The following is a 13377-nucleotide window of genomic DNA, read 5'->3' on the forward strand; positions in this document are numbered from 1 at the left end:
CCTTTTCCACCAGGCAGCTCCAGCCACTCTGCCCAATTCCTTCTTTCACATCAGCACTGTGACTCTTACTGTGACTGAGCCATGAGCTTTTCAGTGCACACCCTCGGCCCAACGCAAACCACCCTCTGGTTTCTTTTCTTCTTTTGCAGTATATGACATAGTGAAGAACTACACCGCGGACTACGACAAAGCTCTCATCTTCAACAAGATTCACCATGAGCTGAACCAGTTCTGCAGCGTCCACACACTGCAGGAGGTCTACATCGAGCTGTTTGGTGAGCTCAGACCTTTCCCTCTTGGCTTGGTGGCTCCTTGAATGATGTTTCTGGTGGTTCTTTGCACGGTCTGTTGGTGCAGAAGGCGCTTCCCCCAACTTAGGGGCTTTTTACCTGTTAATCCAGCGTTTGCCCTTTTTGGGATCAGGATTGTTAACCAGCTACTGTCACTTACTCCTTGGGGTTTTTTGTGCTGGTGCTTCAGTATGTTGTAACAAAAAACTCCAAACCTACCAGCAGTAGTGGAGGGAGCAGTAACTCCCCAGCGTTATTTGTGTGTTTAGCGAATGTGACTTGTTGAATCAGTCACGGGGTTTGCAAGTCCAGATGGAAAAGCCAGTTTTCTGCTCTTTGCTCTTACAAAAAAGTCTTGGCAAAGGCCTGCTGACCTCCCCTCCCTCGCCTCGGGCCGCTGGGAAATGGGGCAGCTGGGAGAGCACGTTGCAAGAGACCGGCTGAAGAAAAGTGGTGGTTTCTTGGTAGACACAGAGCAGTTGCTGCCAGCGCTGAGTGTTTTGTTTATGGCTTTGGGCTGACAAGAAAGCCCTTCCAGCACTTGCAGCAGTGCTGACTGCGGGCAGAGTGTTGCTGTGAATGGTTTTTGGACCCCGAATGGACAGAATTTGTGCCTGAAAGAACACGGCGTTTGCAAACTCCTGTTCTCTGTTCAAACAGGGCTTTCCAAAAAGCCTGGCTTTCCGCTTTCTGACAGGCGTCTGTGCAAGATGCAGAACTGGGGCTCAGTTCCCCTCCAGTTCCTTTCTGGGGCTGCTGGCGGGTGTACTGGTTTCTTTGCTGATGGAGTCTCCAGATGTCGGCAGCTGCTGACGACAACTGCTTGAAATGGACTCAAAGCCACTGATTTGCACAGAAGGAACTTGTATAAACTCCCGTGTAGCTCTTTGTTCCAGCTGAAGGGTTTCTGGCGGGGAGCTCTGCGATGGGGCACAGCCCCTTTGGAGCAGCCCCGGGTCATTCTCTGCCCCCACGTCTGCAGGTGCAGGAAACTGATAGCAGCTGGTTCCTGAACTCCTGGCTGAACTCTGGCCACCAGTGTGAGTTCCAGACAGCTAAACCGGGACCAAAGCAAATAACCCAGGAGTGTGATGTGATCACTTTCAAGGCCATTAGGTTTTTATTTTCCCTTTGCACTTCTCGGCGGGCCCCAACTGGAAACGCCGCTCTCCTCAGAGCTTTTCACTGAAGCAAGGGCTTGGTTTGTATTTCCTTTTGAAATTTTTTAGCTGTGCTGGAGTTAACTGTTATCCATTGAGCCAAACAGACATTACTGAGGATTTGTTGTGTTTGTGGTTTTATTTTTTTATTAACTGATGCAGCCATTTCACGTTTCTGCCTTTCCATTTCCTTTGTCTCCCGCCAGCTGGGATGCAGTTCCTAATCGGTCACGATTTAGCTGGACCATGTTACTTCAGGATCCAGCTGGGAAGATATCAGTGGGGAAGTGGGTCAGAGCACAGGTTCTTTATCACAGAGATGCTACTTCTGGCTGGGAAGGGTTCCAAGCTGCAGGTTACAGGGTACTGGAGGGAGTTTTATCCTGCCGTGTCCCTGTGGTCTGTCCCCAGTGTTTGGCACTGGTCGATGCTGCTTGACGTGCTGGGAGAGATGGGAACCTGCCTCAGGGTCAGGGAGGGCTTTTCTCAGCACTTCTACATCAAACTTACATTTGTACTTTCTTTCCAGGAGTAAGAAATCTGAGCCATTCCAGCTAATTCTGTACATGCTGACAGCACGCTGCCTTCTGGGGGTTTTAGTTAACTGTTGTTATTTCTTCTCCCCAATCAGATCAGATTGATGAAAACCTTAAGCTGGCCTTGCAGCAAGACCTGACTACAATGGCCCCTGGATTAATTATACAGGTAATCAGGATTGCACTTGGGGCTGTCTCAGGTGCAGATTGTGAGGAAGGGGAAAGCTGAAAGGAAATAGGAAGCTGTGAGACTTTTTAAGAGAATTGCTTTGTAACACAGACCCTGTTTAACTTGAGGAATGGGATCAGTATCCTTTCCCTCCCCTCTTAGTTTAGTGATGTTTTTTTATCAGTTAGGTTGATGGTTGGACTAGATGATCTTACGAAGTCCCTTCCAACCTAGAGAATTCTATGATTCTTTGTGTTGGGTTTCTTTTGGTGTTATTTGGGTACTGATTTTCCCAGGCTAGAATCTCCTGTCCTGTCGGGAGATCATTCAGTCATATGTTTGCTCTTCAGAGTTTGGCCCTGGTCACGATTTCTGCAGCATGTGGAAGCTCTGTGTGGCAGAGCTGCCCTCAGCCTCACTCCCCCTCCCTCTGCAGCCTCGGGGACCGTTTGGCTTTTGGTTGTTGGCTGCCTGCCCATGTTTTCTTCGCGCTCTCTCTTTCCAGGCAGTTCGAGTTACAAAGCCCAACATCCCTGAAACAATCCGGAGGAATTATGAGCTCATGTAAGTGCCTGAGACTTGCACCTTTTGTCTGCCCAAAAAGAGTCGCTCATCCAGATTAATGTGTTTTCAGGGCGGGCGGTGATGGGCATGGCCTCTGCCAGCCCCGCGCTCAGCCTCCAGCACGTGTCTGTCACTGGGGGGGTCACTGCCGAGCTGGAAGGTATTTCTCCAGTTTGAACACTTGAGCACAGAAATTATGTGCCCGGGGGCTCCTTCCTCTTGACACTGGCCCCGTTTTAAAGAGGCCTCCCAGAGCGTGTGAGTGAGTGGCAGGTGGATGGATTCCGCCGCTAATCCTGTTGTTTGACCAGGCTGGAGAAGCTGTTGATTCAACGGGCTGAAGACTTGCAAAGCTTTGAAATAACTTTCTTTAATAGCACTTGACATACTGATCCCTTTTCAATGCTCTGAGCCAGCTGCCTCCCCTTGCACTTGGTCATTCAGAAATGCTGATATTCTCCGAGCGCTCTGCCAGCAGCGTCTCTGGAGGCCACAATGAGATCCCTCTCGTCCATTTCGTTTCTCTAGAATTTCATGTGATCTTTTGGGATCATGTAAGTCATGTGCAGCGTGGTCATAACAGGCAGAATCCCAAATCAGCCTGTTGCCATAAATACAGTGGGATATGTGTTGAGAGAGGCTTGTTCTTAACTCCAATCTCTCTTCCCTGATGGGAGCAGGAGCAGAGTATTGCATTTGTATACATGCTTTTAAAAAACTTCTTAGTGTGTGTACAAAACAGTAAGATAGAAAAGCCTTTAGCAGGTAAAATGCATAGAGCCATTGGATTGAATGAAGGGTGATTTCAAAGCTGTGTATTTCCAAACGAAGAAGAATGACCTTCTGTGAGGGCAAGGCTTTTACAGGATTCTAACTTCTTTTTTTAAATAATTTCCTCATTAACAGTAGGGAAAAAAAATTACAGATGTGTATGGTGTGTGACCTGCCTCTTGTAAAGGGCATTGTGGCAGCCTGCAGAGTAGCAGAGTGTTTCTCCCTGATGTGACTGAAATGCCTTCCTGCTGTGGAGGGGAGGAAAAGATACTTTGGTTTAGGAAAAAAAAGCTCGATGCAGGTCCATTCCCTCCCTTTGCTGATGCTGCTTGAGGGAGGACTGAGCCAACTGCTCATCCTGGGGATGTGGTGGGCCACACCACACCAGTTAGCTCACCTTTTGTAACTGGCTTCTTCTGGTTCCTAGGGAGAGCGAGAAGACAAAGCTGCTGATTGCAGCACAGAAGCAGAAGGTGGTGGAGAAGGAAGCAGAGACAGAAAGGAAGAAAGCCCTCATCGGTGTGTATGTCTGTGCTCGAGGGCAGTGACTGTAGGGGGGTGTGGTGGGGTGGGCAGCAAAAGGAACCTGGGCATTGGGGAGGGACACAGCAATGCTGGGTGATCTGTTTGCTGCGGATCTGAAACTCTTCCACAGAAACTCTTTTAAAAAAGAGTTGTTCAGGTGGGTTCCAGCTTTGCCCGCAAATGTAGACTGACGCCTTCTGAGGGCTGAAGATTCTTCCCTCAGTGGATTTTCACCAGAACAGGGTGGTGAGAACTTGTGTGAAGTTGCTTCTGGCATTAGGAAGGCTGCGTGACCGTAACGTGGATGTGCTCTTTTTCATTTCAGAGGCAGAAAAGGTTGCACAAGTTGCCGAAATAACTTATGGACAGAAAGTGATGGAAAAGGAAACAGAGAAGCGAATTTCAGAGATTGAAGGTGAGTGAGCTTTCCAATAGGTGGTGAATTTTATCTAAAGCTCCTGAAGCAGTTCACCCTGCAGTCAAGTAGTTCTTGAGGTGTGTGTATTGACTGTTCTTCACTCCAAGCTGACGTTCACAGGGGTGAAGTCACTGGTCTGAAGGCTTTCGTTTCAGCCCGTGCGTGTGGTACCTTATTTAATGTGTGTCTGAACACTCACATTCTCCCAACAGTTTCACACCCCGTTTTGCAGTGGAGTTTTCAGGGGGACAGATCAGTCGGGACAGCAGAAGGCTTTTGGAATACTTGGGCAATAACATTAGTGGAGCTTGACTCCAGATTCTTAGGTGATTCCGAGTGCAGGAAGTACAGTTGTCAGAGGTGCGGAGAGAGGGAATGCCAGGCCAGTGTCCTCCTAAAAGTAGTGCTGGGATTTGGGTAATGGCTGCAGACTCTCACAGAGAACTGAAAACCTCCTAAAATATTACGGCGCAGTCTTGTGGGGGCAGCCACAGCTCTGCATGATCTGCAGCAGGGTAGAGTTGTGGAAGCTTTCTGTCCTTTTCTTGTTGAGGATTCTTCTCAAACCTGTCTCTTTCTTGAAGAGCTACGCACATTTAGCTTTAGTTTGTGTAGGGTGAAATGTTTAGAAAACAAAGCCTGGCTGGTACACACTCTGCAACAGCAGGGCTCTGTTCTGAGCTTCCTGCTCCTAAAGGCTGAGAGAAAGGCAGGGGAGCTGCTTTTGCACCAAGTTTAGTATTTGTCTGTAACCACTAACTCTGCAGTCTCTCAGTTTAGTTTGCGTTTTTGCCTTTTCATCCTCCTCTGGTTTTGCAGCCAAACACTTTCAGGAGCTGGGACTGCCCAGAGGCAGGAATAGGAATGTTTCTCTGCAGGTTGTGCTGCCTGAAACTCTTCCTGGAGGTGATCCCTGCGGGAGGTTGTGCTGCTGGGTCCAGGAGCCGTTCCCCTCCCATCGGAGGTGACGCTTTGTGGAGGCAATTCCAGGAGATGAAAAGGGCTCTGCCTTTCCAGCTCAGAGGGGCAAGGCCCCTTTTTCAATTACATTCATTATAGGCCCTGTCAGGTTTTGCACTAGAATTTCATGTGATCTTTTGGGATCATGTAAGTCATGTTCAGCGTGGTCATAACAGGCAGAATCCCAAATCAGCCTGTTGCCATAAATACAGTGGGATATGTGTTGAGAGAGGCTTGTTCTTAACTCCAATCTCTCTTCCCTGATGGGAGCAGGAGCAGAGTATTGCATTTGTATACATGCTTTTAAAAAACTTCTTAGTGTGTGTACAAAACAGTAAGATAGAAAAGCCTTTAGCAGGTAAAATGCATAGAGCCATTGGATTGAATGAAGGGTGATTTCAAAGCTGTGTATTTCCAAACGAAGAAGAATGACCTTCTGTGAGGGCAAGGCTTTTACAGGATTCTAACTTCTTTTTTTAAATAATTTCCTCATTAACAGTAGGGAAAAAAAATTACAGATGTGTATGGTGTGTGACCTGCCTCTTGTAAAGGGCATTGTGGCAGCCTGCAGAGTAGCAGAGTGTTTCTCCCTGATGTGACTGAAATGCCTTCCTGCTGTGGAGGGGAGGAAAAGATACTTTGGTTTAGGAAAAAAAAGCTCGATGCAGGTCCATTCCCTCCCTTTGCTGATGCTGCTTGAGGGAGGACTGAGCCAACTGCTCATCCTGGGGATGTGGTGGGCCACACCACACCAGTTAGCTCACCTTTTGTAACTGGCTTCTTCTGGTTCCTAGGGAGAGCGAGAAGACAAAGCTGCTGATTGCAGCACAGAAGCAGAAGGTGGTGGAGAAGGAAGCAGAGACGGAAAGGAAGAAAGCCCTCATCGGTGTGTATGTCTGTGCTCGAGGGCAGTGACTGTAGGGGGGTGTGGTGGGGTGGGCAGCAAAAGGAACCTGGGCATTGGGGAGGGACACAGCAATGCTGGGTGATCTGTTTGCTGCGGATCTGAAACTCTTCCACAGAAACTCTTTTAAAAAAGAGTTGTTCAGGTGGGTTCCAGCTTTGCCCACAAATGTAGACTGACACCTTCTGAGGGCTGAAGATTCTTCCCTCAGTTGATTTTTCACCAGAACAGGGTGGTGAGAACTTCTGTGAAGTTGCTTCTGGCATTAGCAAGGCTGCATGACAATAACGTGGATGTGCTCTTTTTCATTTCAGAGGCAGAAAAGGTTGCACAAGTTGCCGAAATAACTTATGGACAGAAAGTGATGGAAAAGGAAACAGAGAAGCGAATTTCAGAGATTGAAGGTGAGTGAGCTTTCCAATAGGTGGTGAATTTTATCTAAAGCTCCTGAAGCAGTTCACCCTGCAGTCAAGTAGTTCTTGAGGTGTGTGTATTGACTGTTCTTCACTCCAAGCTGACGTTCACAGGGGTGAAGTCACTGGTCTGAAGGCTTTCGTTTCAGCCCGTGTGTGTGGTACCTTATTTAATGTGTGTGTGTCTGAACACTCACATTCTCCCAACAGTTGCACACCCCGTTTTGCAGTGGAGTTTTCAGGGGGACAGATCAGTCGGGACAGCAGAAGGCTTTTGGAATACTTGGGCAATAACATTAGTGGAGCTTGACTCCAGATTCTTAGGTGATTCCGAGTTGTTTGTGTAGGGTGAAATGTTTAGAAAACAAAGCCTGGCTGGTACACACTCTGCAACAGCAGGGCTCTGTTCTGAGCTTCCTGCTCCTAAAGGCTGAGAGAAAGGCAGGGGAGCTGCTTTTGCACCAAGTTTAGTATTTGTCTGTAACCACTAACTCTGCAGTCTCTCAGTTTAGTTTGCGTTTTTGCCTTTTCATCCTCCTCTGGTTTTGCAGCCAAACACTTTCAGGAGCTGGGACTGCCCAGAGGCAGGAATGGGAATGTTTCTCTGCAGGTTGTGCTGCCTGAAACTCTTCCTGGAGGTGATCCCTGCGGGAGGTTGTGCTGCTGGGTCCAGGAGCCGTTCCCCTCCCGTCGGAGGTGACGCTTTGTGGAGGCAATTCCAGGAGATGAAAAGGGCTCTGCCTTTCCAGCTCAGAGGGGCAAGGCCCCTTTTTCAATTACATTCATTATAGGCCCTGTCAGGTTTTGCAGGAGGCCGCTGAGGAGCCAATTAAGAGTTTTACAGATCAGCAGCTTCTCATTAAGAAGCTCTTTGCAGCAATACAATGTTTTTTATTTCTTATAAATGCGTGTCACCGGGTGTCAGGCCTTCAGTTCAGCTCTGTGCTGGCAGAGGACTCCTGGCTCCCTTGTTATTTCTTTTCTGGAACCACCCTTTTTAGCCAAAAGAGAGGAAGTCATGGGCCAAACCATCCAATTGCTTGCATGATTTTCAAGTGTAGCAGCTCACAGGACTCCCTGCTAGTAGAGGTAAACAAGTGGTTTGTCCAGCTGTGCAGCTCTCAGACCCAGGCTGCTCTGTGTGACGGTTGTGTGGCTGCCTGTCAGAGCAGGACTGGCAGGACATCACATTGAACCTGCCAGATTAAGTTTAGCTTTACATGGTGGCCTGATACCACATCATTATCATTGGACAGAAAAAAAGGAGTGCAATACAGCAAGGGGAATTGTTTTTTTCCTTAAATGTCTTTGCTCTGAGTCAGGGAATCCTGGTATCCTGCAGGATTGGGATTGTTGATATTGCAGGGAAACAGCTCTCTGCCATCTGTCAGAGGGGCAGAGCCTGGAAAGGTTAAAATCGCCTGTTTCTACATGCCAGAGCCTTAACCTCAGTATCCCAGACAAAATCCCATCTGGGGAATTGCATTCACAGTCACAGGCTTCATCTGCAGAGCAGTCTCTGTGCTGTTCCTGGAGCCCTCTGCAAATGTCGTGGGTAAATACCACGTTTTCAGGGGAACAGTTGCTGCGTTTTCAGCACGAGAGTCAGTGGCTGGCTGGAGAAGAAAGAGCATTCTCAGCCCGCGTGACAGGGGCAGTAATAAAAACCTTATGTTTATAAAATGCTTTGAGGTCTTCAGTTGCAGATGCAATTTACTTAATGCTATCATCCTGCAGCGCTTTAGATGTAAATTGAGATGCCCTTTCTGGGTTTCCCATGTTGTTCCCTCTTCCCCTGGTTTTATCCCATACACTTTAGGTTGGGTACTCGCCTCTTTTTCAAAAGTTTCCAGCTGCAAATGGTGCTTCTGTGGCTGGAAATAAAAATCTGAATATGAGAGTGTGTGTTTTCTTCCAGATGCTGCATTTCTTGCGAGAGAGAAGGCGAGAGCTGATGCCGAATGCTACACAGCTATGAAGGTGGCTGAGGCTAACAAGGTATTGTGATTTCCTTATGCTGTGGGATTCCTTACGTGAGGCTGTACAGAACTGCTCAGGAAAAGAGCCCGCTGTGATTATTGTTTGCTTGTTGTGTCTCATTGTTTAAGTCTAAAAGCAAAACAAAGCCATCTCCTCTCAGAAAATTTTTCATTGAGACTGAAACAATTAGATCCTTATTTGCAAATTCATCTTCTTCTCCGGTCGGATAAATTTATGTCAGGGTATGTGAAATGTCTGGTCATCTCTGGAGACAGCTCTGCTAACGGGGCCGTGGCTCCCTCTGTAGATAGAAGATCAGTTTCAGCGCTGCCCTTTCACGCTGTCGTAATCAGAAATGTCCTTCATTCCAATCCACAAGCCGGCGAGCAGGCAAATCTGGGAGATCTCCAGTGACAGGCAGGCTTGGAGTAAACAAGTGCCCAGGTAAAGAACAAACAGGGCTGATCTTAGACACCAAAATAATGATAATTAGCCCGGCAAAGCCTGGGTCCTGCAAAAGGATAAAAAAACCAAGCAACAAAACCACAAAATACCCTAGAAACAGAGAAATAGTATGGATAGAACTGCCGGGCTTGTTCCTGCCTGCAGCCTGTTGCCAGGACATCCCAGCAGGAAGACTCTCTGTTTTGTGAGGGTCACTGAGAATGGACAGAGGTCTGGGATGTTTGTGCACAAGTTCTGTCCCAGTTATTCTGTCCTCCCGGTTATAATGTCATTATCCTGAACGAATGAGCTCTACTCTCCCAAACAGACCCGTCAATCTGCTGGCTGGAAAAAAGCCAGTTGTATTTTTCTTTCCAGTAGCTTGCCTTGCGAGGGCTTTCAATGAGTTATGTGCTTTCGAGCATCTCCGTCTCTGCTACATTTGGATTGAACATTTCCCCAGCTGCTCCCATCACTTTCTCATTTTGCCATTTAGTCACTGGGATTTAGAGCTTCGCTTAGACACGCTGAAAGAGAGCCTTCTCCTGGGCACTCTGTCTTTTCCACTGAAGAGGGGACAAGCATGTCTGTGAGTCTCCTGGAAAAGGAGATGCCTCGTGTGCTCAGGACAGAGGTTTGCTTTTGGCTGAGTCGGAGCCGTTGGTGATCTGTTTTCTTTTTGTGCAGCTGAAGTTAACTCCCGAGTACTTGCAGCTGATGAAATACAAGGCTATCGCAGCGAACAGCAAGATATATTTTGGCAAAGATATTCCCAACATGTTCATGGACTATGCAGGAAGCCAGACCAAATTTGCAGAGGGACTGGCAGAAGGAATCCAAGAAGAGGACGGGGCGGGAACCAGTGAGGACGCAAAACTGCTTCATAATGTCAACTGAAAAGAAAGATTTCTATTCGTTTTATATCAGAAGAAACAGAACTGGGAAGTTCCTTTTTGTTTTCCCCCTTTCCTGTACTGAAAGAGACGAATCAGACTTATTCCTTTGAATCTTTTGTATGACAATTAGACACAAAGACTTTGGTATTTATGGGGTGTTTTTTTCTGGTAACTTCTAAGCAGCCAGCTCCAAGCGTGTCCTCTAGGTGCACCTCTCCCTGCTCTTGGACATAAAGACCAAATTATCATGGAGAGGGCAGCTAGAGTATCTGTTTGGCAGCCAGCTTAGATGAGTACTTAATTTTGGATTTAGGTGGTTTGTAGCAGTGGGAAGAAAAGAAATTTTGAGGTTTTGGAGAGAGAGAAGTTGCTGCTACAACTTGTTTTGGCTTTTTTTTTTTTTTTTTCTTGTTGGAAATTTCAAGTACTTTATTTCAAACCCCTTTAAAAAAAATAGAAAAAAAGGTGCTAGACTTTTGTACACTACACGTGGCTGCTTGAAGGCCCCGACCTGGTCCAAACGGCCGGCGGTGGCCCGTTGTGTGGGGCGCTGGGAGGGTGTAAGGGCCCGTGTGTGGGCTCTGTGCCCACCCCCAGCACGGGCTGCATCAAATGCACCAAAACTACCTTCAACCCAAGGTCTGAGCCGACGTGTTTGGCTTCAGTGGGGCAGCCGAGACCCCCCTGGTGCACGGTGAGGTACAGGAGCTCAGCTGAAATCCCACAGGTTTCCTAGTTCCCTTGGGGGGGGTTGATCTGAGCCTTAGACCACGTGTCACGCAGGTAGTGGCCCAAACTCTTCATTTTCTGCATTTTAACACTGCTTTGTTTTCCATGTGTCATATTTTGGGGAGGGCAAAAGGGGGGGAATGTGTTTTTGAGGCCTTTCCCAGCAGTTCAGCTGCGAAGGGAGGGCTGGGCTGGTGGGGACAGTCCTGCCAGTGGGTAAGGGGAGCTGATTTTTGTGAAACCAGGCTGCGAGCACGGTACTTCTCACCGACATCGTAGTTAGAAAAACTAGGGAGAAAAAGAAATTTTTGTCTCAGGGACCCTGACTTAGCAAAAGGCCTTGCTGGCGAGTAACGGCTCGAGTGACCGGTCCCGCGGTCGTTCCAGCAGGTTACTTGCCCCTGCGAGACCAGCTGATTTCAGTGTTTACAGTGTCTTACTAGAAAGAGGACATTCAGGTGTACTGAAAGGAACAGAACAGAGTTACTGTTGGATTTGGATTTTTTTTTTTTTTTTCTGAGTAGACCTCGGGAAAGGAAGATTTCCTGGTAGCAAAGGACATAAAACATCATACTGAAAAGTCACAGGGTGAAGAAAAGACTCTGGACTGTCCAAAGATAAATTTTCTTTTTTTTTTTTTCCTTTACTCAGAACAGTGCTATATTATGTACCTTTCCTTTCAGAAAACTTTGCATACCAGATGCAAAGAGGTAATAGGGTTTTGTTTTGCACACATGCAAAACTTGAGGGGGTGTTAAAGACAAAAGTTCAGGCCTAGAGAGAACATGGGGTTTTTTTTCTCTCCCTAATCCATCTGCTGCTTGGCAGAAGAGCCTGTTTATTAATTGCTGGTACAATTTGTGGCCAATGTACCAGTATGAGATGATGCCAGTGTGAGTGTGAACTTAGTTGTCAGGGACCAGCCTATTGAAATTTACAATCTCGTGCCCTGAACGCTTGCTGCCTACTGCACTTGGTGTCACTCCTCAGTGTTTTAAATACGCATTAGTCTTTTTAATAAGGCAGTCACACTAAGAGAGAAATCTGATGGATTTCAGCTGCTGGTTCCAGTATTTTTTACTTTGGTTTTCTTTTCCCTGTTAGGGGAGTGACTGTTCACGCATGAAAATGCAAAATAAAAGATAAAAGTCAGTTTCTGCTGGAGAGAAGTCCCATCTCCTGTGTGATGTCTTTGTATTTGTTGGAAAATAGGAGCCGAGGGAAGTTCCATCTCCAGGCGTATGCGCTACATGAGACACAGTGCTCAAAAAATTGCATTAATAGGTAGGCTGTAACATTTACTGACTTCTATAAATGGGTCTCTGCAGGAAGATTCTCAACGGGAGTAGCAGAAACTGAGGAATGAGGTAATAGTATCTAAACCTTTGAGGATGACCTCATTTGGGATTGTTCTATGTTCATGTTAGAGAATTCCACTAGTAACTAAACTCCAGGTTTTACGCAAGTATTTTTCAGTAATGAAGAGAGACAGATAAACCAAAATGGTATTATGAAGTAATTTTTTGTATGACCTCATGGTAAGACAGTAGTTTGGAATTTATAGTTCTTAATGATTTTTTTAATTGAAAACATTACTGCTAAAGTATTATTGGAATTTAAATTGTAATAACAGTAAAAAAGCAAAAACAAAGTTGCAATGGTACCAGCCTTCACAAGCCAAAATCCAGTGTTGCTTTTCATTCAAGTTTCTTCATTATATGTATAATTTCCTTAATTTTCCAGAGTAGATCTGTCACTACCTGTAAATCTTTATTCGATCTATCTCTTTAACTGGCATTTTGTCCTAATTTCTATAATCTGAAATCTTGAAGATCTGAATCTTAAAACCACTCCGTGTAACAAACAAACCAGAGGTTTGTGGCACTGCTGATCCCTGAGAATTGCTGGTGGGAGCATGGGAATGCTTTACCGGTACAGTCTTTGATCATCTTATGTATTGAATTAAAAGCCTTTTTATTTTGGTATTTGCTATGACAATAAAATGGCCTTCAGTTTTAATATTGGTCTTATTTTTTTTTTCCCTGTGGGTAACCTTTAACACAGCGTGTAGGTGTATTTGCAGGGGAAGGTTCCGGCTGAGGAAGAGGGGCAGAGGTGTCCCGTCGGCTGCCACAAGTGTCTTTTGGCTCAAATTGGTGAAAAATACGGTAACGAGACTTGAGTGTCAAATATCTAGGATTTGGTAAAGCCTGCCGAAAATCATCGTCCTGTTTTACCAAAGGGCAGGAACCTTCTGGGTGTTTCTGAACAGCTGTGTAAATACTGCCCTCCCTCAGAATATGGGGAGGGGGGAGCAAGTTCTGCACATTAAGGCAAATATTTTAGCTAATGTGTTCCAGCTGGTGCTCTCCCCCTCCCTCCATCCTCCTCCCCCCAGAAAGGCTGCCATTGTCCCTGGCGCCGGGGCCTCCCCGGCTGTGGTGCCTCTGGGGTCCTTCCTGCCTGCCTGGTGAAGGTTATTTTATTTTTATGAAGGTTAATTTTCTGAAATCTGCACTCTAGCGAGACCCCTCTTTGCACGCGGGTGGGGGGAAGGTGATTTTTTTTTTTTTTTTTTTTTTTTTTTTTTTTGTGGGGGGTTTTGGGGGGTTTTT

General features: G+C 46.6%; 1 protein-coding gene across 1 annotated transcript in view; it reads left to right on the forward strand.

Moving 5' to 3' along the window:
* Nucleotides 1-12781, forward strand: part of ERLIN2 (ER lipid raft associated 2) — a 17438-nt gene extending 4657 nt beyond the window's left edge. Inside the window, exons 6-11 of the mRNA XM_014958423.1 lie at nt 2082-2155; nt 2661-2719; nt 3921-4012; nt 4344-4433; nt 8632-8711; nt 9825-12781. Coding sequence (XP_014813909.1) covers nt 2082-2155; nt 2661-2719; nt 3921-4012; nt 4344-4433; nt 8632-8711; nt 9825-10034 — 605 coding nt within the window. The 3' untranslated portion in view covers nt 10035-12781. The remainder of the gene's footprint in view (nt 1-2081; nt 2156-2660; nt 2720-3920; nt 4013-4343; nt 4434-8631; nt 8712-9824) is intronic.
* Nucleotides 12782-13377: the final 596 nt, after the last annotated feature.

The sequence above is a fragment of the Calidris pugnax genome, unplaced genomic scaffold, assembly GCF_001431845.1.
Source record: "Calidris pugnax isolate Ruff unplaced genomic scaffold, ASM143184v1 scaffold280, whole genome shotgun sequence".
In the NCBI taxonomy this organism is placed as follows: Eukaryota; Metazoa; Chordata; class Aves; order Charadriiformes; family Scolopacidae; genus Calidris; species Calidris pugnax.